Genomic DNA, 25,891 nt, shown 5'->3' on the forward strand with positions numbered 1-25,891 from the left:
GCACAGCTATCTTTTTTCTTTTTTGACAGACTCTTACTCTGTCACCCCGGCTGGAGTGCAGTGGTATGATCTCGGCTCACTGCAACCTCTACTGAGATTGTACAGGCATGTATTACTACACCCGGTTAATTTTATTTTTAGTAGAGACAGGGTCTCACCATGCTGGCCAAGCTGGTATCAAACTCCTGGGGCTCAAGTGATCTGCCCACCTCGGCCTCCCTATGTGCTGGGATTATAGGCGTTAGTCACTGTGCCCAGCCCCTGCACAGTTATTTCAAAGGCAGCAAGGGTGGCCTAGGAAGACCAGTGCATGAAGAGTACTGAAGAGTGTGTGTATGTGTCTATATGTGAGTAGGTGTGAGTGTATATGTGTGTCTATGTGTGTCTATGTGTCTATATGTGAGTGTGCCTATGTGAGTGTGTCTGTGTGAGTGTATGTGTGTGAGTGTATGTGTCTGTATATGTGTGTGTGTCTATGTGAGTGTATGTGTGTCTTTGTATACGTCCGTGATTGTGTGCCTATGTACATGTCTGCGAACGATCATGAGTGTATGTGTGTGTATGTGTCTGTATATGTGTGCGAGGGAATGTCTGTCTATGTATGAGCATGTGTATGAGTATGCATGTGAGTGCGTGAGTTTATGTGTATCAGTGTGTGCCTATGTATGTGTGCGAAGTGAATGTGTGACTATGTATATGTGTGTGTGTGTATGAATGTCTATGTATGTGTGTGAATGTGTATGAGTATGTGTCTATGAGTATGTGAGTGACCGTGTATATGTACATGTGTGTCTATGTATGAACGTGTCGTGTATGAGTGTGTCTATGTATGTGTGTGTGACTGTATGAGTGTGTATGAGTATGTGTGATTATATGTGTGAGTGTATGTGTCTATGTGTGTATGTGTGCGAGTGTATGTGTGAATGTATATGTGTGTCTATATGTGTCTACGTGAGTGTATGTGCATGAGTGTGTCTGTATATGTGTACAAGCAAATGTGTGTCTGAGTATGTGCATGTGTACGTGTCTATGAGTATGTGTGCTATGAGTGTGTGAATATATGTGCGTGTGTACACGTGTATGTCTGTATGAGTGTATCTATGTATGGGTATATGTGTCTATGAGTATATATATGATTGTGTATGTATGAGTGTGTCTATGTATGAGTGAGTGTATGTGCATGTGTACGTGTATGTCTATGTATGAGTATGTGAGTATATGTGCGTGTGTTTGTGTGTGTCTATGTATGAGTATGGTGTCTATGTATGAGTATGGTGTCTATGTATGAGTATGTGAGTCTATGTATGAGTATGGTGTCTACGTATGAGTATGGTGTCTATGTATGAGTATGTGAGGCTATGTATGAGTATGTGAGTCTATGTATGTGTGTCTACGTATGAGTATGGTGTCTACGTATGAGTATGTGTGTCTACGTATGAGTATGGTGTCTACGTATGAGTATGTGTGTCTACGTATGAGTATGTGTGTCTACGTATGAGTATGGTGTCTACGTATGAGTATGTGTGTCTACGTATGAGTATGGAGTCTACGTATGAGTATGGAGTCTATGTATGAGTATGGTGTCTATGTATGAGTATGTGAGTCTATGTATGACTATAGAGTCTATGTATGAGTATGTGAGTCTATGTATGAGTATGGAGTCTATGTATGAGTATGGAGTCTATGTATGAGTATGGAGTCTATGTATGAGTATGGTGTCTATGTATGAGTATGTGAGTCTATGTATGAGTATGTGTGTCTATGTATGAGTATGGTATCTATGTACGAGTATGGTGCCTATGTACGAGTATGGAGTCTATGTATGAGTATGGTGTCTGAGTATGGTGTCTATGTATGAGTATGGTGTCTATGTATGAGTATGGTGTCTATGTATGAGTATGGTGTCTATGTATGAGTATGTGAGTCTATGTATGAGTATGGTGTCTATGTAAGAGTATGGGGTCTATGTATGAGTATGGTGTCTATGTATGAGTATGTGAGTCTATGTATGAGTATGTGTGTCTATGTATGAGTATGGGGTCTATGTATGAGTATGTGAGTCTATGTATGAGTATGTGTGTCTATGTATGAGTATGGAGTCTATGTATGAGTATGGAGTCTACGTATGAGTATGGTGTCTACGTATGAGTATGGTGTCTACGTATGAGTATGGTGTCTACGTATGAGTATGTGAGTCTACGTATGAGTATGGAGTCTACGTATGAGTATGGTGTCTACGTATGAGTATGTGAGTCTACGTATGAGTATGTGAGTCTACGTATGAGTATGTGAGTCTACGTATGAGTATGGTGTCTACGTATGAGTATGTGAGTCTACGTATGACTATGTGACTCTACGTATGAGTACGGTGTCTACGTATGAGTATGTGTGTCTACGTATGAGTATGTGTGTCTACGTATGAGTATGTGAGTCTACGTATGAGTATGGAGTCTACATATGAGTATGTGAGTCTACGTATGAGTATGTGAGTCTACGTATGAGTATGTGAGTCTACGTATGAGTATGGTGTCTATGTATGAGTATGTGAGTCTATGTATGAGTATGTGAGTCTATGTATGAGTATGGTGTCTATGTATGAGTATGTGTGTCTATGTATGAGTATGGTGTCTATGTATGAGTATGGTGTCTATGTATGAGTATGTGAGTCTATGTATGAGTATGTGAGTCTATGTATGAGTATGGTGTCTATGTATGAGTATGTGTGTCTATGTATGAGTATGTGAGTCTATGTATGAGTATGGTGTCTATGTATGAGTATGTGAGTCTATGTATGAGTATGTGAGTCTATGTATGAGTATGGTGTCTATGTATGAGTATGGTGTCTATGTATGAGTATGTGAGTCTATGTATGAGTATGGTGTCTATGTATGAGTATGGTGTCTATGTATGAGTATGGTGTCTATGTATGAGTATGTGAGTCTATGTATGAGTATGTGAGTCTATGTATGAGTATGTGAGTCTATGTATGAGTATGGTGTCTATGTATGAGTATGGTATCTATGTATGAGTATGTGTGGGATTGTGTGTGTGTGTCTTAATTCACATGGGCAGTATTTCCTCTGATGACTTACGATTTGCTTCTGCTTTAAAGGCTTCACAGAGAAGCTGCCGTCCACGTGCTGCAGGGGAGAAAGACACAGAGGTTAAGGTGGTCAAGCTGGCGCCTCCGAGCGCCCATGTGCGGCCTCCAGGGTCGGCCACCCTGCCCCAGCCAATTCATGCCCGCAGCTGGAAGAAGAAAAAAAAAAAAAAAGGATGGGGCCAACTGAAAACTAAAAAGCCAAGATTTCTCAAAACACGGTCCTCAGGCCTTGCTGTGAAACGATCTGAAGCCTCCTGAACACACAGCCCTGGGACCCTGCACGGACCCACAGAACCCAAGTCTCCTCGGTTGGTCTCAAGCACACTCAAGCTGAAGGCCAGTCAGCCAGGTTGATGGACAAGGGCCTCCCACACACCGAGACGCAGCACCTGGCAACGAAAATCAAGACAGACAAAACAGGTTCTTGCCCTCCCAGGGACCGGCTGAGTTAGAAAGACAGAGTGGGAGCACGCACAGGGGCGCACACACAGGGAACCGCAGAGCTCTAAAAACGCGGGAACGAAATAGAACAGGCGTGCCCGGTGGTATCCAGGGAAACACACCACCGCTCAGAGTTTGACAAGGTTAATTGTGGTGACCTCGCAACAGCACTCATTATCCCTTCTCAGTCAACCATGACCAGCACTCAGAATTTTCCGGTGAGGCTGGCGGGTGCTGACAGAAATTTCCAGAACGTTGGACTCCAAAAATAAAGCAGTTTCCCACTGGGTTCTGTACTCGAAGCACAAAATGGACCGTTTTGCCAGATATGGCCCATCTGCCTCTGTCAGAGGGCGCAGATGTGTCAACAGTCACCGTGGCTTCTGACAAGGCCGGGCTGGGGAGAGAAGCTGGGGAGCCCAGTGCTAAAAAGGCAGAAGGCTGCCCTCTGCCCGGGGCACTTGCGTCACCACAGTCTGTGGGCCTGGACTCGGGAGAGAAGAGACCCAGCCTCGCCACAGGACACCCAGACGAGGATCCTCTACCCAGCTTACAGAACCCCCGACCTTGGGGTACTCTAGAAAGACCCAGATCACAGGGAGGAGATGGACTCTGCACTTAGAGCTCTCAGGGTCTGTGGCCGCACATGGGGCTGGAGATGGGTGGAGAGGCTGGGCTAGGCAGGACCCAGAGGGAGCGTGAAGCCTGAAGCAGTCAGGCTGGGCCCTGTCTCACGGGATCCTTTTCCCCTCCTGACTCCTGGGCCGCAGGATGGTGCCACGCAAACCTGCAATGGCAGGGTGCTGATGAACGTCAGTGTACACTGGGGGTGGGGCCATCGAGGCACTAACAAACAAGGGTGCATCCCATCACCTCCGCCAAGTTCTCAGTTCCCAGGTGGGCAGCAGCCCCTCGTCCATCCTGCCAGTGTTCCCTGAGTGTCTGCTCTGTGCCAGGTGTCAAACTCGGCTCTGAGGATGCCACGACATCCAAGATGAGAGTGCTGCCCTCGTGAACATCAAGAGGGGACAACAGATGTTTGTCCTGAGTGGTGTCAGGAAAAGCCTCCTGCAAGGAGTAGGGCCTGACCAGTCTGCACAGGTCAGGATGTGGCAGCCAGGTGGGGGAAGGAGTAGCAGGACTGGGGCTCTGTGACGTGTGCCAGGTGACACCCAAGGACACTGAGCCTGGTGGGAAAAGGCTACAGCCCAAGGAGGTAACAACACTGCTGTTCTCTGCACACCCGAGGGTGAAGTAAGTCTACTGCAGGGAGCCCACCTTGTGGGAGCCCCAGCCTGTGTCAGCAGGCTCTACAGAATTCTACAGGGCTGGCCTCAGTCTAGAACATTCTCCCTTGACACATTCCAAGTACCCTTTGAAAAGCGTCTTGGCCAGGTATGGTGGCTCACACTTATAATCCCAGCACTTTGGGAGGCCAAGGTGGGAGGATCACTTGAGGCCAGGAGTTTGAGACCAGCCTGGGCAACACAGCGAGACCTCCTCTCCACTAAAAAAAATTTTTTTAATTACCCAGACATGGTGGTGTACTCCTGCAGTCCCAGCTACTCAGGAGGCTGAAGTGGCACGATCTCTTAAGCCCAGGAGGTCAAGGCTCCAGTGAGCTGAGATCATACCACAGCCCTCTAGCCCAGGCAACAGAGTGAGACTCTGTTTAAAAAAGAGATGGCCAAATGCAGTGGCTCATGCCTGTAATCCAAGCACTCTGTGGGGGGGTGAGGTGGGTGGATCACCTGAGGTCAGGAGTTCGAGAACGGCCTGGTCAACATGGTGAAACCCCATCTCTACTAAAAACACAAAAAATTGGCCAGGCGCGGCGGCTCAAGCCTGTAATCCCAGCACTTTGGGAGGCCGAGACGGGCGGATCACGAGGTCAAGAGATCGAGACCATCCTGGCTAACATGGTGAAACCCCGTCTCTACTAAAAAAAATACAAAAACTAGCCGGGCGAGGTGGCGGGCGCCTGTAGTCCCAGCTCCTCGGGAGGCTGAGGCAGGAGAACGGCGTAAACCCGGGAGGCGGAGCTTGCAGTGAGCTGAGATCGGGCCACTGCACTCCAGCCTGGGCGGCAGAGCGAGACTCCGTCTCAAAAAAAAAAACAAAAAACAAAAAAAAAACACACACACACAAAATTAGCCAGGCATGCTGGTGGACACCTGTAATTTCAGCTACTCGGGAGGCTGAGGCAGGAGAATCTCTTGAACCCAAGAGGTGGAGGGTGCAGTGAGCCGAGATCAAGCCACTGCACTCCAAGCCTGGGTAACAAGAGTGAAATTCCGTCATCCATCTCAAACAAATAAAAAAAAAAAAAGGCCAGGCACAGTGGCTCACACCTGTAATCCCAGCACTTTGGGAAGCCGAGGCAGGTGGATGACCTGACGTCAGGAGTTCAACACCAGCCTAGTCAACATGGCAAAGCCCCGTCTCTACTAAAGATACAAAAATTAGCCAGGTGTGGTCAGGTGCAGTGGCTCATGTATGTAATCCCAGCACTTTGGGAGGCCGAGGCGGGTGGATCATGAGGTCAGGAGATCGAGACCATCCTGACTATCACAGTTAGCACAATGAAACCCTGTCTCTACTAAAAATACAAAAAATTAGCTGGGTGTGGTGGCGGGTGCCTGTAGTCCCAGCTGCTTGGGAGGCTGAGGCAGGAGAATGGCGTGAACTCCGGAAGCAGAGGTTGCAGTGAGCCGAGGTCGCGCCACTGCACTCCAGCCTGGGCAACAGAGCGAGACTCTGTTTCAAAAAAAAAAAAAAAAATTAGCCAGGCATGGTAGCATGGGCCTGTAATCGCAGGTACTTGGAGGCTGAGGCAGAAGAATCGCTTGAACCTGAGAAGCAGAGGTTGCAATGAGCACATATTGCACCACTGCACAACTCTAGCCTGGATGACACAGCGAGACTCCGTCTCCAAAAAAAAAAAAAAAAAAAAAAAAGGGCCAGGCCCAGTGGCTCACGCCTGTAATCCTGACACTTTGGGAGGCCGTAGCAGGTGGATCACTTGAGATTGGGAGTTTGAGACCAATCTGGCCAACATGGTGAAACCCTGTTTCTACTAAACACACAAAAATTAGCCAGGCATGGGGGTGCACACCTGTACTCCCAGGTACTCGGGAGGCTGAGGTGGGAGAATTACTTGAACCAGGGAGGCAGACGTTGCAGTGAGCCGAGGTCATTGAACTCCAGCCTGGGTGACAGAGTAAAACCCTGTCTCAGAAAAAAAAAAAAAAAAAAAAAGAAAAAAGCAAATGCAAAGCCTCCTGACAGTGGCGCTCAGCCTCAGGACCAGAATTCTGGAAAGCAGGAAGCCACAGGCACATCCCCACCTGCCCCGGGCCCTTGACACTCAGCCACCCGACGAAGCCCCAACCCCTGCTCAGCCTTATCTCAAAAGACCACCCGCTGCCCAGCTCCCAGGTCCTTGGGAAGGTGATGGCCAGATGGCACTTACCTTTTCAAAGGCGGCCAAGAGCACGTGGGCGTGGCCAGTCACTTCCACCACTGCTGGGGAGAGAGGGGCAGAGCAGTCAAGAGTCCGGGCCTGCCCCACCCAGGCATCTCACCTCCCCGAGCCTGACAAGCCTGTGGCACCAAGGGCTCAGCCTGCACAGAGTCCACAGAGTCCAGAGTCTGTTCTGGGACCCTGCCATCTTGCACTTTCCACTTCCTCACCTGCCCCAGACTCCAAGCTGCCCACACACCCCGCGTTGTGGCGAGTCCAAGGCCCTATGCCTAGCCTGCTTCATCACTGCTGCAAGCACTCCTCCCTCAGGACACGCTGCCTCCTTGCACGGCCTGCACGCCCAGGAGGATGGAAGAGGATGCACTCACCATCTCCTTCATCCACCACAGCCTGGATGACCACTGGAAACACGCCTCGGTCCAGGTCAAAGTTCAGCTGAGGAGAGAGTTGGCAAGAACAGTCAGGACCCACACAGCCAGGCCTGGAAGCCTGGAGTCGGTCAACAGATGAGCTGGAGAGAGCAGGCAGCAGCAGAGCTCAGAGGACACGCCTCAAGATGGCAGGAAAGGCGGATGCCAGGCTTGGCACCTTTTTTATGTGTGTGTTAAAACAGATAAAACATAAAAACTGCCATTTAACCACGTTTCAACAGCGTTAAGTGCATTTAAAATGTCATGCAACTGCCACTATCCATTTCCAGAACTTTTCATCATCCCAAACAGAAACCCCACGCGTAGCCATCAGCACCCACACACTCTCCGTCCCCTCCCCCAGCCCTCGGAAGCCACCACTTGCTTCCTGTCTCCAGGGATTTGCCATTTTCGGACCTGTCATTCACATTGAATTGCACAACAGGTGAACTTCTGTCTAGGTATGTTTTCAAAGTTCACCCACGGTGCAGCACGCATCGGTGCTGCTTTCCTTTTTCTGGCCAAATAACAGGCACTGTGTGGACATCCACACGCTGTGCACGCATTCCTCAGTGACGGACACCGGACTGGGCTTGCGTCCTGGCTACGGTGAGCAGTGCTGCGCAAGTGTGTGCCTGAACTGCGTTTTCGGTTCTCCTGGGTGTGTGCCTTGGAGGGGAAGTGCTGGTCACTGGGCAACTCCCTGTGACTTTCTGAAGGCACCTGGCTTGGCCCCAGCAAACATAAAAGGCAAGCGAGGGAGACCACGAGGCTAGCTTGAGTCCACAGGGAAGCTTCCTCCTGCTTTCATCCCAACCCTGCTGTGCACAGGCTGAAGGCCACCCTCTTCCCCACGGCCCCCAGGGCCCCAGCAGTCGGCCCAGCACAGTACCATCCTCTTGGAGCCCTACTCCCCGGCACTGCTCTGCGGGTCTCGCCCTGCCCTCTGCAGGCCAAGTCCTTCTCTGGGCCTCAGGAAGCACTTGGCCCCTGGGCTTCTATCATTCATACCCTGGCAACCAGGAAAGCCACCGGCCACCATCAGGCTCCCTGACTCCCTCCGTGGAGGGCAGGGACCCTGCCTCTCCAGTCACCATGACATCCTCAGTGTCTGGCACAGAACAGCAATGGACATATGCATCTGTTTATTCTGGGAGGAAAAAGAATCATTTATTTCTCAATCAAGATTTACTGAAAGAACGGATACTGGCTGCGCCACTGTGAGCATTCTAAAAGCCAGCGAATCATTTGCTTAACACGAGTGAACTGCAGGAGATGGTAATTATAACACAATAAAGGTGTTAAAAAAAAAAAAACATAACATAACAAGGCCGGGTGCCATGGCTCACGCCTGTAATCCCAGCACTTTGGGAGGCCCAGGCGGCGGATCACCTCAGGTCAGGGGTTTGAGACCAACCTGGCCAATATGGTGAAACCTCATCTCTACTAAATTAGCCAGGCGTGGTGATGCACACCTGTAATTCTAGCTACTCGGGAGGCTGAGGCAGGAGAATCACTCGAACCCAGGAGGCAGAGGTTGCGGTGAGCCGAGATTGTGCCATTGCACTCCAGCCTGGAGGACAGAGTAAGACTCTACCTCAAAAACAAAAACAAAAAATGGATGAGACATCAGAGAGGAAGGGCCTGGCAGGCCCAGCCCAGGCAAGGGCACCTGGGTCGGGGAAGAGCCTCCTGCCTCAGTGACCAAGACTCACGAGGAAGGGACGACGAGCCCCTCCATGTCTGCAGCAACCACCCCCCACAGTCGTCCAGGTGGGACCACTCCTGGCCCAGCACACGGGAACCCTGAGCCTACAGCCAAGCACTCACCCCGAACAGCAATGCTCAGAACCAACAGACACACAGGATGTCTCCTCTCCCACTGTCCCTCCGTGAAGTGGGCAGCAGAAGCAGGGCAGGGGCACACATCCCCACCCCAGCGGCACACCGTGGCTTTCATCTCAGGTCCTCCTATCTCACTGGGCCTCCGCTTCCTTCCTCATAAAATAGGGTCATTACTGTGCTACCGCATGGGTTTCAAGGATAAAGCACAAATGTAGTCCTCTCAACAGACCCAGCATAGAGACACTGCCTGTGGTGGTTGCTACGGTTGTTGTGAATATTACTATTATGAATTTTTTTTTTTTTTTTTTTTTTGAGACAGAGTCTTGCTCTGTTACCCAGGCTGGAGTGCAGTGGCGGCATGCTGGCTCATTGCAACCTCCAACTCCTGGGTTCAAGCAATTTTCCTGCCTCAGCCTCCCGAGTAGCTGGGATTATAGACGCCTGCCACCATGCCCAGCTAAATTTTTCTATTTTTTGTAGAGACGGGGTTTCACCATGTTGGCCAAGCTGGTCTCAAATTCCTGACTGCAAGCGATCCGCCTGACTCAGCCTCCCAAAATGCTGGGATTACAGGCATGAGCCACTGCCCCTGGCCAAATATTACTATTACTTAAGGAACAGAGGGAAATGTTTCTTCCTAAGATTTGTCAACACAATGAATTTCCTACCGAAAATACAGATGAGGAGAAGAGTCACGCAGACCACAGACAGCAGTGAGGAGAAGGGGACGGGCAGAAACAGCAGTGTCGAGAAAGTGCCCGACTGCCAACCAGGAAGGCTACGTGGACGTGGACACGGGGCAAACGCTGGCAACACCCAGGCGCTCCCAGGGATGTCCCCACCCAGCAGGGACTCCATACCCACAGGCACCTGGCACACAGCTACCGTAGCTTCCTGCCATCTGGAGCTAAGAGTTCCATTCCAATCAGAATGAATGGCACATGTAACCCATCGACACAAGAAGCCCTGGGCAGGCAGCCATCAGCTGAACAAACCACAAGCCTGGAGACCAAGTCCACACGGGCCTAGGCCCTGCATCTCACGAGGGAGGGTCACAGGCTCCAGCCACAAGTCCCGTGGGATGGACACCAACGCACACGTGGACAGAGGTGGACAGAGACACTGACGCTGGGGGCTGTGCTGTGAAGGGTGAGAAGTGCCGTGGTCTCAGTTAGCAAGGAAGGGTGAAGCCAGGAGCTGGCAGGGCACCGGCCCGGGGCCAGAGTCAGGGCTGCTGGCAATGATTCTAGCTCCTTACCCATTCACTACCAACAGGCCCCCACCTGAGCCTCAGTTTCCCCATTTGGCAAAATGGAACGGAAGTCATGCCGAACGCAAGGCTCCAAGTGCTGTGGCTGGCAGAGCACACAGTCAACACCAGCACCCAGAAGTCCTGTGTGTCCAGGCAACGGGAGCTGACCCAGTCTCCTCTGGGAGGGGGCTGGAGGGTGCAAAAGGAGAAAAGGGTGCGAAAGGTGGCCAAGGAGACCAATCCTGGGCCAGAGCTTTGTGAAAATGTCCACACACATCAGAAAGCTGCAGGCTCTTGGGCCTGACATGGTGGCTCATGCCTATAATCCCAACACCCTGGGAGGCCGAGGTAGGAGGACTGCTGGAGCCCTGGAGTTTGAGATCAGCCTAGGCAACAGAGTCAAACTCTGTCTCTACCAAACAAACAAACAAACAAACAAACAAACAAACAAATAAAAGAGCCAGCAGTGGTGGCACCTGTAGTCCCAGCTACTGGGAAAGCTGAGGTGAGAGGATCTCTTAACCCAGGAGTTTGAGGCTGCAGCGAGCTGTGATTGTGCCATGGCACTCCAGCCTGGGAGACAAGAGTGAGCCCGTCTCAGAAAAGTAGCGGGGAGGCTGCAGGGAGGTGGGGCACATGTTCACACCCTCCGGGACCCAGCCCGGCCTCCAGCTCCCAGCCAGCGGAGGGATACCACAGACACCTGGGCTTGCCAGAGGGAGGGACGCTCCCTTCCCTGGCCTGGGGAGCCTGTCAGGGGCTGAGGATGCTGGGACCGTAGGCCCCTTGTCAGCCTGCTTCCTGCCCACTCCACTGAGTCTGCAGAGGAGCCACCGTCCCAGGGTTGCCTGGCAACGCTCCCACGCTGCTGCCACAAGGGCTGTCATGAAGCCCGGAAAGGAAGAGTTCATGCACCGGCAGCCGCTCCTTTAGGTGATGGAGTCAGACGGGGGAGGCAGAGCTTTGTGGAGCGCGCCCACCCCCACGCCCCTGCCCACCCCCCGCTTCCACCCAGGCCTGGAATGCATCCGCACAGCCAGCACCTCAGCACTGGCGGAGGAGCCTCTGAGTGAGCTGTGATTTTTTCTCATCACACTGCAGAAACTCAGTGCTGACAGTGCTTTACTGGTGTGGAATAAAAACCAACGGTCTGTGGAGGCGTGCATGATGGCAGCTGTAGCCTTCTCTCCCACTAGCTGGCTGGCAGACTGGGGTTTACAGTGGGCACCCTGGGGAAAGCCCTTTGCATGCTGATCACGGACCCCTCATGGCCACCCTGTGAGGGGCTGCTTCTAGCCCCAGTCTGCAGAAGGGCAAACCCAGGCTCACAGAGCTGCAGAACTGGCCTAACGCTCTAGAGAGAGAAAGCAGCAGAACCAAAGAGGGGCCCCAGACCCTCCACACATGTCCTCTCTGCTCCTGGGCAAGGCCAGTGCAGCCACCCTGAGCACCCCTGTGCCCTGTCCTTGCAGCTGTGCTCTTAACGACCCTAAAGCACGTCTGGCCCAGCATCTGAGCCCCTCAGGTTCTCTCTGGGAAAGTGTCTCCCTCCTACTCCAGGTCTCTGTGGCCTGGCGGCAGGACAGGAGGCCCCGCCCCAAGTGGGGCCACAAAGAGAAGCACCTCCAAGCACCTGTAGACCCAGCCGGATGGCCATGCGCTGGCCTGCAGGGCACTCGATGAGAACAGGGCCAGCTGAGGGAGGTGGGAGGCTAAGCCACAGAGATCCCCGCCCTGATGACACAGTCCCTGGAAGAAACCTCAGGCCACCCAGTCTTCTCTGAATCTACACCAATAAGTCTATAGTTTTCTTTTCTTAAACAAACCCGAGAGTTTTTCTGTCACTTCCATCCATAAAAGTCCTGACAAAGACAGCACCTCGAAGGCCCCACAGCAGCAGCTGTCCCTGATGTGTGCCGACTCTCAGCATGGCCATCCACGGACGAGCCAGGGCTACACTGCACATGGGCGTTCATTCAGCTTCCTCAGCAAACCCTCACCAAAGCGCCCCTGGCGGGTCCAGTGCCAAGTCCGGGACAGAGGTAAGGACAACTGGGGGCATCGTGGTTCCAACCCTCTCTGGGCCCCGAACCCTCAGGAAGCTGGCCACAGTGACCACTCCCCTCCCCCGACCACCTCACCTGCAAACCCACGGCTCACAGGGCATGGAGACTGAGGCTCCCCACAGGGGCTGGGGGAGGGACCCCAGGGAACAAGAAACAAACAGGGAGCACAGACATCCCCAAACTCCCACTCCCCAGAGTTCAGCACACACGCCACACAGCACCCACAGCCACACGTGAGAGCAGCGTGCAGGGTCCACACCGGTGACGCTGGGAGAGGACAGAGACTCCGCCCACCCAAGGGAGTCTGGTGAGACATTTACTTTACCTTTTTTTTTTTTTTTTTTTTTACCTTCCCAAGAAATGGAGTCTCACTATGTTGCTCAGGCTGGAGTACAATGGCTATTCAAAGGTACAATCCCACTACTCCTCAGCATGGGAGTTTTGATCTGTTCGGTTTCCAACCTGGGCCGATTCACCCCTCCTTAGACAACCTGGTGGTCTCCCACTCGCAAGTACTTTTTTTTTTTTTTGAGACAGAGTCTCGCTCTGTCGCCCGGGCTGGAGTGCAGTGGTCGGATCTCAGCTCACTGCAAGCTCCGCCTCCCGGGTTTTACGCCATTCTCCTGCCTCAGCCTCCCGAGTAGCTGGGACTACAAGTGCCCACCACCTCGCCCGGCTAGGTTTTTTTTTGTATTTTTATTAGAGACGGGGTTTCACCGTGTTAGCCAGGATGGTCTCGATCTCCTGACCTCGTGATCCGCCCGTCTCGCCCTCCCAGAGTGCTGGGATTACAGGCTTGAGCCACCGCGCCCGGCCGCAGGTACTTTTACTTTTGAGACAGGGTCTCGCTCTGTCACCTAGGCTGAAGTGCAGTGGCATGATCATGGCTCACTGCAACCTCGATCTCCCAGGCTCAAGCGATCTTCCCACCTCAGCCTCCTCAGTAGCTGAGACTACAGGCAAATACCATCACACTAAGCTGATTTTTGTATTTTTCATAGAGACAAGGTTTTACTCAGGCTGGTCTCAGACTCCTGGCCTTAAATGATCCTTCCACCTCAGCCTCCCAAAGTCCTGGAACTACAGGCAAGAGCCACCACACCTGGCTTGTTTTATTTTTAATGCAAGGACAAGGGAGGCTTTTTACAGAGAGTGGCTACAGGTCAGGAAGAGAGAAGCCACAGGACTGGCCCCAGCATAAGTCAGCTCATGGGGCCTCCTAGGACGGCATGTGGTCAATGTCTCCTCCTGGCCTCGGACCTAGGACCCACAAGGTCTACACTGTTTTTTGTTTTTGTTTTGTTTTCTTTTGAGATGGAGACTCGCTCTGTCGCCCAGGCTGGAGTGCAGTGGCTCGATCTCGGCTCACTGCAAGCTCCGCCTCCCGGGTTCACGCCATTCTCCTGCCTCAGCCTCCTGAGTAGCTGGGACTACAGGCGCCTGCCACCTCGCCCGGCTAATTTTTTGTATTTTTAGTAGAGATGGGGTTTCACCATGTTAGCCAGGATGGTCTCAATCTCCTGACCTCATGATCCGCCTGCCTCAGCCTCCCCAAGTGCTGGGATGACAGGCGTGAGCCACCGTGCCTGGCTACATGAGGTCTATACTGTTACACAGGAATCCCTGGACCAGGGTCTTTGCAAGCTGTAGACCACATGGACGCTGGAAAACAAGGCAAAGGGAGAAGGAAGGAGGATACAGCTTTGACCAAAAGCTAGAGAGGAGCCTAGGAAGGAAAACTAGCAAAGCAGCCACTTAAGCCACAACCTACAAAAGGCCTCGTTAAAAGAAGTCTGCAGCTTTGGCTGGTCACAGTGGCTGACGCCTGTAATCCTAGCACTTTGAAGGCCAAGGGAGGCGGATCACGAGGTCAGGAGATCAAGACCATCCGGGCTACCACGGTGAAACCACATCTCTACTAAAAATACAAAAAATTAGCTGGCCATGGCGGCATGTGCCTGTAATCCCAGCTACTCAGGAAGCTGAGGCAGGAGAATCCCTTGAACCCAGGAGGCAGAGGTTGCAGTGAGCCAAGACCGTGCCACTGCACTCCAGCCTGGGCAACAGAGTGAGACTCCGTCTCAAAAAAAAAAAAAAGAGACGTCTGCACCAAGATTTTAAACAAAAGTAAGGTTAAAAAGTTTGAAGGAACACCACCTGGTGTGAACACACCGTGCATTGCTGCAGCTGGCAAAGGGAGCCCCATTCTTCACACCTCCCCAAACTCCAGTGTCTGAACCTCCGAGTGTGGCTGCCTGGTTGGCCTCTGGTCCCCTGGCTCCGCCAGCATGTGGCCCAGGCCTTGCTCCAGTCCATTTGCACGTCTGCCTGAGCACATAGACTGGGGTAGCCATTCCCACGCCTTATGAAGCCCGGAGGAACCCAAACACACAGGTCCCACTGTGCTGGCCCCACCCCCAAGAGGAGAGAATTCGAGAGAAGGAGCAAAGGACAAGGAGGAGCCCAGCCAGGATTACCTCGTCATCCTTCCATTCCAAGAAGTCGATCTTGAAGGAGGGCAGGGAGAACTGCTGGCTCACCCCTCTCTTGTAGTGGATGGTCTCGGACTGTAGTGAGGGGCTTTTGGGGCTGTATCTGTGGGGAGCCGAGAGCAGGCAGTGAGACTGCAGCAGGACGAGGGCCCTCCATGCCCGTCCCTCCCACTCTGAAAGCTGGCAGGGCTACAGACATCTGTCTTTTGGGGACCCTCTCTTGTGGGGGACAGCAAACAGCCCACATGACTATGTGCCCTCACCCTTCCAGGGCCTTCCACAGCCTCTCTGCTCACCACGCAGCTCTGCCCACATCAGGCCCGGCTACGATTCTTCCAGAGCCCACATCTGCCCAATCCCTTTGCTACATTGCTACATCCCCCAGTGTGGCTGTGTTTTTGTTTGTTTTGTTTTGTTTTTTTTGAGACGGAGTCTCGCTCTGTCACCCAGGCTGGAGTGTAGTAGCCGGATCCTGGCTCACTGCAAGCTCCACCTCCCGGGTTCAGGCCATTCTCCTCCCTCAGCCTCCCGAGTAGCTGGGACTACAGGCGCCCGCCACCTCGCCCGGCTAGTTTTTTTTTTTTTCGTAGAGACGGGGTTTCACCATGTTAGCCAGGATGGTCTTGATCTCCTGACCTCGTGATCCGCCCGTCTTGGCCTCCCAAACTGCTGGGATTACAGGCTTGAGCCACCGCGCCCGGCCTGTGCTTTTCCTTTCGATGGGGTGCTAGGCTGGTTTACCTTTTTTTTTTTTTTTTTTTTTTGGAGGTAAGAGTCTTGCTCTGTCGCCCAGACTGGAGTGCAGCGTCATGATCTCAGCTCACTGCAACCTCTGCCCACCGAGTTCAAGTGCTCCTCCTGCCTCAGCCTCCAGAGTAGCTGGGATTACAGGTGTGCACCATCATGCCAGGCTAATTTTTTATTTTTAGTACAGACAGGGTTTCGACATGTTGGCCAGGCTGGTCCAAACTCCTGACCTCAAGTGATCCACCTGCCTCAGCCTCCCAAAGTGCTGGGATAACAGGCGTGAATCACTGCGCCTAGCTTGAGTGTTTACTTTTAGAATGAACACAGTACTTAAGTACACACAGTGCAAAATGCTCCTTCCCCAACCCTCACGCCTGCTCCCAGCAGCCTGTTCTCCGCCCCAGCAGAGACCCACATATCACTCTCGGGGGGCGAGGCACAACGGTGGCCACATGCACCGAGGGTCTCTCTTCCTCAGCATTCAGACACGGTAGGCGTCAACACTGCTCTTTCATCTGTCTGTACACATCGGGGCTGTGTCCTGTGAACCACCACACTGGTCCCGCTGTGGTTTTATCACTCGGTCAGGGCCCCTGAGATGGTCACCAATATCTCACTCTTCCCAACACTCTTCTGCATGTCTTAGCCACAGGCCAGGCGCGAGTGCATCCCTAAGACAGGTGCCTCAAGCAGTTTCATGTTTGATAAAACTCCATGCAGGAACCCAATTCACAACCCACAGCCCCTCCCTCCACCACACCGCCCTGCTTGCCTGCGGCCAGGGCTGGCTCTCCTGGACAAAGGCACACCAAGCCCAGAGGTGGGGTGGGGCGTGGGGGGGCCACCACTGTACACACAAAGGCAGAAGAGGCCTGCCCTGGCCATCAGAGCCCAGCGTGGGAGGAGGCACTATAGGGGACGCCCAGGCTCAGCCTCAGTAAAACGCACAGTTAAGACACCACCCTCAGGCGGACCCCAGTTTTCTCCTGTGAGCTGTGGAGCCCTGCACACATCCCTCTGTCTGAGCCTCAGTTTCCCTGTCATGAGGCAGGGAGGGTGGCTTGCCCTGCAGCTCAAACGGATGGAGCACTGGCAGGCTGGATGAGGTCTGGGTGCCTGGGCACGGCCTCCAGGTCCTGGAGCTGCTCCTGCTCTGTGATCCCTGCTGCGAGGGGATGCAGGCCTCGTACCAGGTCCTGAGAGGAGGGGACTGTTTTCTCTGTGATCCCCGCTGGGAGGGGAAGCTGGCCTTGTGCCAGGTCCTGAGACAGGGGGAGTGTGGCATTTCTCTCGTCACTAGCCCCCGGGGGTCTAGGACAGGGTGACACCAGCCAGGGCTGGCAGGGCATTTCTCTGCTCTCTCTAGCCTTTCTGGTGGCAGCGGAACCCTCTCTTCAAGCGCACCCGAGATGGTTACCCAACCCCTGAGCGCTGCGGGGCAGGGGGCAGACCACTCACTCACACTGGCCTGTGACCTCAGCGCACACCCTCTTTGTGGCAGCCCCCGGACACCTCCCCAGAACCCAGTTCCTCCACCATGTCGGCCAGACCCGAGGAGGGCACCAGGCCCCAGAACCCCAGCTCCTCCACCATGTCGGCCAGGCCCGAGGAGGGCACCAGGCCCCAGAACCCCAGCTCCTCCACCATGTCGGCCAGGCCCGAGGAGGGCATCAGGCCCCAGAACCCCAGCTCCTCCACCATGTCGGCCAGGCCCGAGGAGGGCACCAGGCCCCATGGGTGTCACACACTCAACCCCAAGCAGTGGGATGCAAGAAGGGGACAGAGGGGCCTGCCCTGGTCACTCCAAATGCTCCTATACCCAGTAATTCCATGCCTGTCATAGCACACAAGCATGCATTTCTGGTGTCACTAAAGAAATATAATCTGTGCCGGGCGCGGTGGCTCACGCCTGTAATCCCAGCACTTTGGGAGGCCGAGGTGGGAGGATCATGAGGTCAGGAGATCGAGACCATCCTGGCTAACACGGTGAAACCCCATTTCTACTAAAAACACAAAAAACCAGCTGGGCGTGGTGGTGGACGCCTGTAATCCCAGCTACTTGGGAGGCTGAGGCAGGAGAATGGTGTGAACCCGGGAGGCGGAGGTTGCAGTGAGTTGAGATCGCACCACTGCACTCCAGCCTGGGTGACAGAGCGAGACTCCATCTCAAAAAATAAATATATATATAATCAAGTGCCAGGGCAAGGTAGAGCCTCAAAGAACAAAGTCTACAAAAGGGACCTGTTCCTCCCCCAAGTGCTGGTCCACAGGAAGAGCCCCGGCTGCCGGAGAGCCCAGGGCCAGAGCCCAAGGGCGGCCTCACCTGGCGGCAGGTTCCCTCAGAAGCCCCACGAGTCGTCTCCACCAGCCCCTCAGCTCGAGCACTCAGGCTCCTTTCAGGAGCACTTGTCACATGAGGGGCTGTGCACAGGACACATGGTCCCCTCCTCACACCACCCACCCACATTTCCAGCTGAGGACACAGAGGCACAAGCAGTCACGTGCTCCAAGCCACTCAGTGGGGACAGCATTCAAAGGCTAGGCTCTCAACCACACCCTATCGCCAGATGCAAAGCTGACCACTGAGCAGTGTGCTCCAATGCAGGAAGTTGGGGAGTACACTCCTGCCTGTCCCTAAAGCCACTTGGGGCAGATGTGCCTTTGTAGCCTAGAGGCAGTCCTGCCAGCTCCTGCTGAAGTTGTACATTTCAAACTTGCAGGGCCAGAAGGACCCTTATTTCAAATAAAACCTCTGAAAGTGCAAATATGTAATTGTGACACAATAAAAAATAAATATTTGGTCCCGGCCCCAGTTCCTGACACAGAGTCCTCTAAAACCCCTGTCATTTCCTGAGCGACAGGGGTGCTACGAGCCTCTTTTGTTCTGTTATTTGGTCCTTGATCTTTGCTCCCGACACAGAACTCCAAACCCTTGGAATTTCCTGGGTGGCAGGAGTGTCTTACGTGTCAATGAGGTGACTCTTGGCTCCTGTATGGGGCTGGCCACCAGAAACACCAAGCCATGATTAGAAACTTGGAAATGTCATCTAACAGCTCCTGAGGAAAAACAAACAAAAACCTGGGCCAGGCGGGCTGGGCTGGTGGCTCACGGCTGTAATCCCAGCACTTTGGGAGGCCAAGGCAGGTGGATCACCTAAGGTCGGGAGTTCGAGACCAGCCTGGCCAACATGGAGAAACCCTGTCTCTACTAAAAATACAAAACTAGCAGGGCATGGTGGCACATGCCTGTAATCCCAGCTACTCGGGAGGCTGAGGCAGGAGAAGCACTTGAACCTGGGAGGCGGAGACTGTAGTGAGCGAGATCGCGCCATTTCACTCCAGCCTGGGCAACAAGAGTGAAACTCCATCTCAAAAACAAACAAAACCACTTTGGGAGGCCGAGATGGACGGATCATGAGGTCAAGACATCGAAACCATCCTGGCCAACATGGCATTCTCTACTAAAAACACAAAAATTAGCCAAGTGTGCTGGTGCATGCCTGTAGTCCCAGCTACTCAGGAGGCTGAGGCAGGAGATTCGCTTAAACCTGGGAGGCGGAGGTTGCAGTGAGCCGAGATCGCGCCACTGCACTCCAGCCTGACCAACAGAGTGAGGCTCTGTCTCAAAAAAAAAAAAAAAAAAAAAACCTGGAACTGAATTTCAGCCAAGCCCCATCCTCCAGGGAGGGGACAGGGGCTGAAGACAGAGTTAATCATCAATCCTGCCTACGTGATGAAGCCTCCAGAAAAGGCCCTGAAATATGGGGTTTTCGGGAAAGCTTCTGGGTTAGTGAATACGAAGGTGGCACGCACCACCCCTTTCCCCACACCTCGCCCTGTGAACCTCTTCATCTGGATCCTTTATAATCAACCAACAAACATCAGCCAAGTGTTTCCCTGAATTCTGTGAGCCACATCAGCAACTGATCAAGCCTGAGGAGTGGGTTGTGGGAGCCTGATTTACGGCTGGTTGGTGAGAAGTTCAGGTGGCAGTGGGGGCTTATGACTGGCGTCTGAAGTGGGGCAGTCTTGTGGGACTGGGCCCTCAATGTGCTGCACAAACTCCAGGCAGCATCAGAACTGAAACGAGTCACAGGACTCCAGCTGGTTCCCGCAGAGAAGAGGGGAATCCCTGGGGTGGGAGAAGCCCCTCACATGGTGGTAAAGTCCTGGGAGTATGGTAAGAGAGCATGGTTTGGTTTTCTCCCTCTGGTTACTAAGGCAGAGAGAAGCCTCCCCAAGGAGTCCGGGGACCCCCAGCCCAGCTGGTGCCAGTTGCCTGCGGGACTCACACTGCCCTGCCGTTCAGGAACTCCTCCGACGCCTGGCAGTAGATGGTGATGGCCACGCGGGCATCAGCATCGAAAGTGAACTCCAAGCTGTAAAGCACCCGGGGCTTGTCGCCGTCCTCGGTGGGGCTGTCAGCGTCGTCTTTGTACCTACCCCAGGCGGTGGAGAGAGAGGCAGCGGATCAGAGGCCACATCCACGAAGGCTGCCTCCTGCCCTGCCAGGCTGAGGGGCCGTGGGGGCGGCTTTGTGGACACAGCCCACTTCTCCAGTAGACATGGGGGCCGTTTCCTATTTGGACATGAAAGCCCAATGGTCCAGGGCTTGCCTCTCCTTCTTCCCGCCCACAGAAGACGGGGTACATGCTTTTGGTTCAGAGACACCCCCAGATGCCTCAAGTCTAGTCGGTTTAAGCAATTTCTGAACCTACTAAAATCTGGTGCTGGGTCATTCCTGGCAGTGGGGGGGCCGTCCTGTGCATGGCGGGAAGTCAGCACCCCTAGCACCCACCTGAGATGCCAGGGCACCCCACCTGGCTGCCTCCAGACACTGCCCAGGGTCCCTGTGAGGCACAGCTGAGAAGCCCTGGCTAAATGGCGCTCGTTCCACATGCCCTTTCCCTCACTCAGCCCAGGGCAGCCTCTGACTCCACACGGGAGGGTGCAGAAACTGGGGCCCCTCCCACCTGCCCTTTTCCTCAAGTAAGCCAGAACCTCTGCCCCGGGCTGCGCCCCACAGAGCCACAGGGTCCCCAGGGGCAGGGCGAAGGTTACCTCACCAGCCGGAGGGAGTCTTTGCGGATGTTCACCAGGCTCCGCAGCGTCTTCACGGGCTCGTGAGGGGCAGGAGTGACGTAGGGAAACTAGGAGGAAAACCACAGGGCCGCAGGCGACTCTCTCAGGAGCGGCCAAGGACAGAAAACGGGTCAGGGTGCAGCGGCCACAGCCCCAACGAGTATCCCTGGGCTGTCGTCCCCGTGTTAGACGCTGTGTGGGTACGCTGTCCTCATTTACAGGTAGAAGCTGCAGGCCACACAGCCCGCACATGCAACAGCCAGGACCAAACCACCCTGTGCAAATCCGGCCAGGCAGCCTCAATGCCCGATTCCCATACGCTGGGGCTGCCTATCCCCAATCTGCTCTCCCAGGCTTCCCACATTCATCACTCCCCGAAGCAACCTCAGCCCCTTCCTTGGGCCCCACTCTTTCCATCCTCAAAGCTTCCTACGAGCACCCCCGCCCCAGGCTGAGCCCCTAGATCCCCCAACGTTTACTAGCTCCTCCGGCCTCCTGTCCCCCAAGGCCTGCACCCTCTCACCTCCTCCTCTGTTCCCAGGCCCCCTGCCTTTCTGCTCCTCCTGGAGGGGCCTCCTTCCCACCTATCACGGCTTAGTTCAGCCACTGCCTCTCCAGTGGCGTCTCCCTTTCTGCCCTTTCTCTCTTCTACCCATTTGTCCTGTGTTAATTGTCTATACTCCCACTAGGTAGCAGAGGCAGGGTCTGCCTTCACCCTAGGCCCTGGAAGAGTGCTAGGCACACAGCAGGTGCCAAATGTGTGCTGAACAAACGGATAGCTCACAGTACTCGCGTACTATGACAGTATTCGAATGTACCCGCCTCTGGCAACGAGGGAAAGATATTAGCCAGCTGTCTATATCTCTCCTTTGGACCATGTCTCTTGCCCACTGTTCTAGGGAAAGTAAATTTTTTTTTTTTTGAGACAGCCTCATTTTGTTGCCCAGGCTGGAGTGCAGTGGCGCAATCTCGGCTCACTAAAACCTCCACCTCTCAGATTCAAGTGATTCTCCTGCCTCAGCCTCCTGAGCTGAGTAGCTGGGATTACAGGCACGTGCCACCACGCCCAGCTAATTTTTTTTTTTTTTTTTTTTTTTTTTTTTTTAGCGGAGACAGGGTTTCACCATTTTGACCAGGCTTGTCTCAAACTCCTGGCCTCAGGTGATCTGCCCGTCTCAGCCTCCCTAAGTGCTGGGATTACAGGCATGAGACACAATGCCCGGGGTCTGTAAATACTATTTTTCCTTTTAAAGAAAGTCATCCAAGAAAGCTGGAATCAAATCCACAACGTTCTGCAGCCGTTGCAACCTAGACGCACCCGTTCAGTATGGCTGCTCTGTTTCTCAGTGACCTGCCTCTGGCCATCTGGCCTCTACGGGGCAGCACCAGGACACAACCCATTCCAGGGGACGTGTCCACACCCAAGCTCAACTGGAACCCTGTCAGGAGCTCTGCCCCGTTTAGGGGTGATTTGGTGCCCGTCTGCCCTCATGGCTGGGATGCAGACCGCTGGGGACAGGGGCCTCCCACCCCTGCAGCCCAATGAGAGCCCTGTCCAGACCCACCTGGACTGGGCGACTGCCCAGGAAGTTCAGGTCCATGTTCTCTCCAAAGAGGTAACCTTCAGGGTGAGGGGTGTCAAATTTCTCTCCTCCCATGAAAAAGTGCGAAGCAAAGTAGTTTCCTGTTTAAAAAAGGAAACACGATTATAGATTGGTTTTTTGCTTCTGAGACGGAGTCTCGCTCTGTCACCCAGGCTGGAGTGCAATGGCGCAATCTTGGCTCACTGCAACCTCCACCCCTTGGGTTCAAGCGATTCTCTGCCTCAGCCTCCCGCGTAGCTGGGATTACAGGCATGTGACACCATGCCCAGCTAATTTTTGTATTCTTAGTAGAGACGGGGTTTCACCACGTTGGCCAGGATGCTCTCCAACACCTCAGCCTCCCAAAGTGCTGGGATTACAGGTATGAGCCATAATGCCCAGCCTGGAAACACAGTTATAGACTCTGAGGCTGAACACAGATGTGGGAACATCTGATGGCCAAGAAGCCCAGTCCTGAGAAAGGCTCCACCTCCGGGGAGCTGGTGCAGACAGGCCAGCGGGCGTCCCCCACACCTTCTGCCTCGGCCACCTGGCCTCAGGCCTTCCAAAGTGGCCTCCTGACCTCCCCACACCGCCAGTCTCAACACCCTTACCTAGACGGCTCCTCACTGCTCACAGCCCGTCAGCCAGCCCCCAGCTCCAACACCACTTTCTTCTGTGGTGGCCAGAGCTGTGTTCCCGATGAAGACAAGTTCGGGTCCTACCCCACATCCACCCCCTACTTGTGCATGTGACCTTATTTGGAATTAGGGTCTTTGCAGATGTAATGAAGCTAAGATGAGGTCATACTGGATTGAAGGGCTCTAAATCCAGTGACTGGTTCTTAACAGAAGGAAGAAGAGGGAGGTGTGGACGCAGACTCGTCCGAAGGGAAGACCAAGGGAAGACAGAGGCAGAGACTGGAGTGATGCGGCCACAAGGCCAGGGATAACAAGGAATGCCTGGAGCCCCAGGAGTGAGGACAGGTAAGGAAGAGTCCTCCCCCAGTGCCTTCAGGGAGCGTGGCTCTGCTGACAGCTTGGTTTCTGACATGTGCCTCCATGACCGTGAGAGAATACATTCCTGCATCTTAAGCCACGGTTAGAGGTCATTTGTCACAGCTACCCCGAGAAATCCTTACACATTCCCTGACCCCAGACTAAGTCACCCCAACCCCAAATCTGAGCCCTGTGTACTTTCCATGTCAGCATCAAGCCCGGTTTAAAGTCTCTGGGGATCTGGACTAGTTCGTTCAGTCTGACTCCCACGTGAGGGCGGTAGGCTGCAGGCGGCACCCATCAGCACCCTGGCACACTTAGGCACGAGATCTGCGCTTCTCCTATGAGGAGGGGATGAACAGCTGGGCAGCCTCAGAGACTTGCACTCAGAGGCCTGCTGAGGAACACTGAGAGTATGGCCTGGATTCTTGACCTGACATCCAGATCCAGCCCCGTTTCTCCCGGCACACAGTCCCTGAGAAGAGGGCCCAGGTAACCACAGGGGCCTGTAGATTTCAGGGATGCTCAGACTACATGGTCCTCAACCTCACGTATTGCAGGGACTTCTGGGAATTCTCAGAATCCCCACTGGGGGCCCCAGAATCCCTATTCCTTCTCAGAATTCCCACCTGAGGCCAGGTGGGCCCTTCCCGGGGCCCTCAACGGGAATTCTGAGACCTTCAGGCCCTGCATGGCCTGTGTCCTTCCTGAGAACCACGGCTTCAGTTACAGTTCGCCCAGCCACGGCCAGCAAGAGTAGCCGGGCCCCAACCATGAGTCCAGGATGCTCCACCCGAGGGAGGTGGCCCAGAGCCAGGTGCCCAGCACAGCTGCTCCTGACTGCCAGGAACAGTGGGCAGGAGCCACAGCCCCACCTAACCCCCCATGAAGAACAGGGACCACTGAGAGGTGATGACGACCAGAAAACAAGAATAAAGCGGCGACTACTTCAGCAAGTGTGACAGCCTGATTTTATGGACCATCACGCAGCTGTTGGAACCAAGCTGATCTAGACACACCGACGTGGATTGAGTCAGAGTATTTGCAGGTTAAAGAAAACAAGTTAACACATTGCAAGATCATTTTCTGAGGGGTCACTGCACGCAATGAGATGTGCACAGCACAAATTGTGAATACACAGAGAATGTTCTGGAAGGACATACCCACGAGGCTGCCAGGGAAATTGGTGCAGAGCAGATGAGGGGTGGAGCAAAGCCTATGTGGTGGTTTTAAATCAAAAGAAAGAATACCTGCAGTACAGGTGAGCCCAGGATGCCTTCCCCAATTACCTGGGCCTTGCACGTACCCCACCACATTGAAAGCTTCAGTGCATCTTAATACGCTAAGTCTTTTTTTTTTTTTTTTTTTTGAGACGGAGTCTCGCTCTGTCGCCCAGGCTGGAGTGCAGTGGCCGGATCTCACCTCACTGCAAGCTCCGCCTCCCGGGTTTAAGCCATTCTCCTGCCTCAGCCTCCCGAGTAGCTGGGGCTACAGGCACCCGCCACCTCGCCCGGCTAGATTTTTGTATTTTTTAGTAGAGATGGGGTTTCACCGTGTTAGCCAGGAGGGTCTCGATCTCCTGACCTCGTGATCTGTGCGTCTAGGCCTCCCAAAGTGCTGGGATTACAGGCTTGAGCCACCGCGCCCGGCCAATACGCTAAGTCTTTAAAGGTGAATTTTCCACACGGCCTATGGGAGGTCCAGGGGCCACAAGGCACACCATGCCTCAGGACATGGTGGTCTCCAGACGCTGGTCTCAGGCTTGGTTGGCCTTTAGCTCATCCAGTCTCAAGCCCAAGTCATGGAGCAGGGCTGAGGGAGGGCCCGGCCCAGAGCCACCTGCCTGACCTCCAAGACATACACCATATTCATGAAAACCACATGAAGGACTTGGCTGCTGGGAACCCCCTGCACTAGCCGCTGGCAGACAAGGGCCACAGCAGCATGGCAAGAGGGTGTGGGAAGCCCGCTGACCCTGCTGACCAGCCCAGGACCCATCATTGGGGGCACCCTTAGCAGTGACCAGTCCCCACCCTTCCAGGCTTTCCCCAGAGCTGACATAGTAAGGTGGGGTCCAGAAGGCCAGGCAGCCTCGGTCTGCAGGGAGACTCAGGAGTGGGCTTGTCCCTGCAAGGCCTTCCAGGCTGAGGCACTGGGAACTCCACGACCCCAGGCAGCAAACAGGTCCCTGGTTCAGAAGCCTTCTGCTCCAACCTCCTCCTAGGGCACCTTCAAGGCACAAACACTTTGTGTCCAAGAAGCCCTCTGAGGTTCCTCTCTGTAGGCAGAAGATGAGCAAGGTGGCAAGCCTCCACAAGGGCCCCCAGCGCATCTCACCTCCCAGCTGACATGTCTCTGGGGAGACTGCACCCACACCGAACAGGGCTG

The 25,891-nt window shown here is 53.9% G+C and overlaps 1 protein-coding gene across 7 annotated transcripts in view; it reads right to left on the bottom strand.

The window, feature by feature from the left end:
• MGRN1 (mahogunin ring finger 1) overlaps window positions 1-25,891 on the bottom strand; it is a 69,599-nt gene that overhangs the window by 20,190 nt on the left and 23,518 nt on the right. For 4 of the 7 annotated variants that reach the window (XM_010353905.2, XM_010353907.2, XM_010353904.2 and 1 more), the window contains exons 2-8: window positions 22,488-22,606; window positions 20,902-20,990; window positions 20,133-20,279; window positions 15,079-15,196; window positions 7,397-7,463; window positions 7,017-7,066; window positions 3,093-3,140 (exon numbers count right to left, since the gene is read on the bottom strand). In XM_010353905.2, coding sequence (XP_010352207.1) covers window positions 3,093-3,140; window positions 7,017-7,066; window positions 7,397-7,463; window positions 15,079-15,196; window positions 20,133-20,279; window positions 20,902-20,990; window positions 22,488-22,606 — 638 coding nt within the window. Of the gene's footprint in view, window positions 1-3,092; window positions 3,141-7,016; window positions 7,070-7,396; window positions 7,464-15,078; window positions 15,197-20,132; window positions 20,280-20,901; window positions 20,991-22,487; window positions 22,607-25,891 lie in introns of all 7 variants that reach the window. The other 3 variants (XM_030925694.1, XM_030925693.1, XM_030925695.1) reach the window with 1 other exon arrangement.

The sequence above is a fragment of the Rhinopithecus roxellana genome, chromosome 20, assembly GCF_007565055.1.
Source record: "Rhinopithecus roxellana isolate Shanxi Qingling chromosome 20, ASM756505v1, whole genome shotgun sequence".
NCBI classification, from domain to species: Eukaryota; Metazoa; Chordata; class Mammalia; order Primates; family Cercopithecidae; genus Rhinopithecus; species Rhinopithecus roxellana.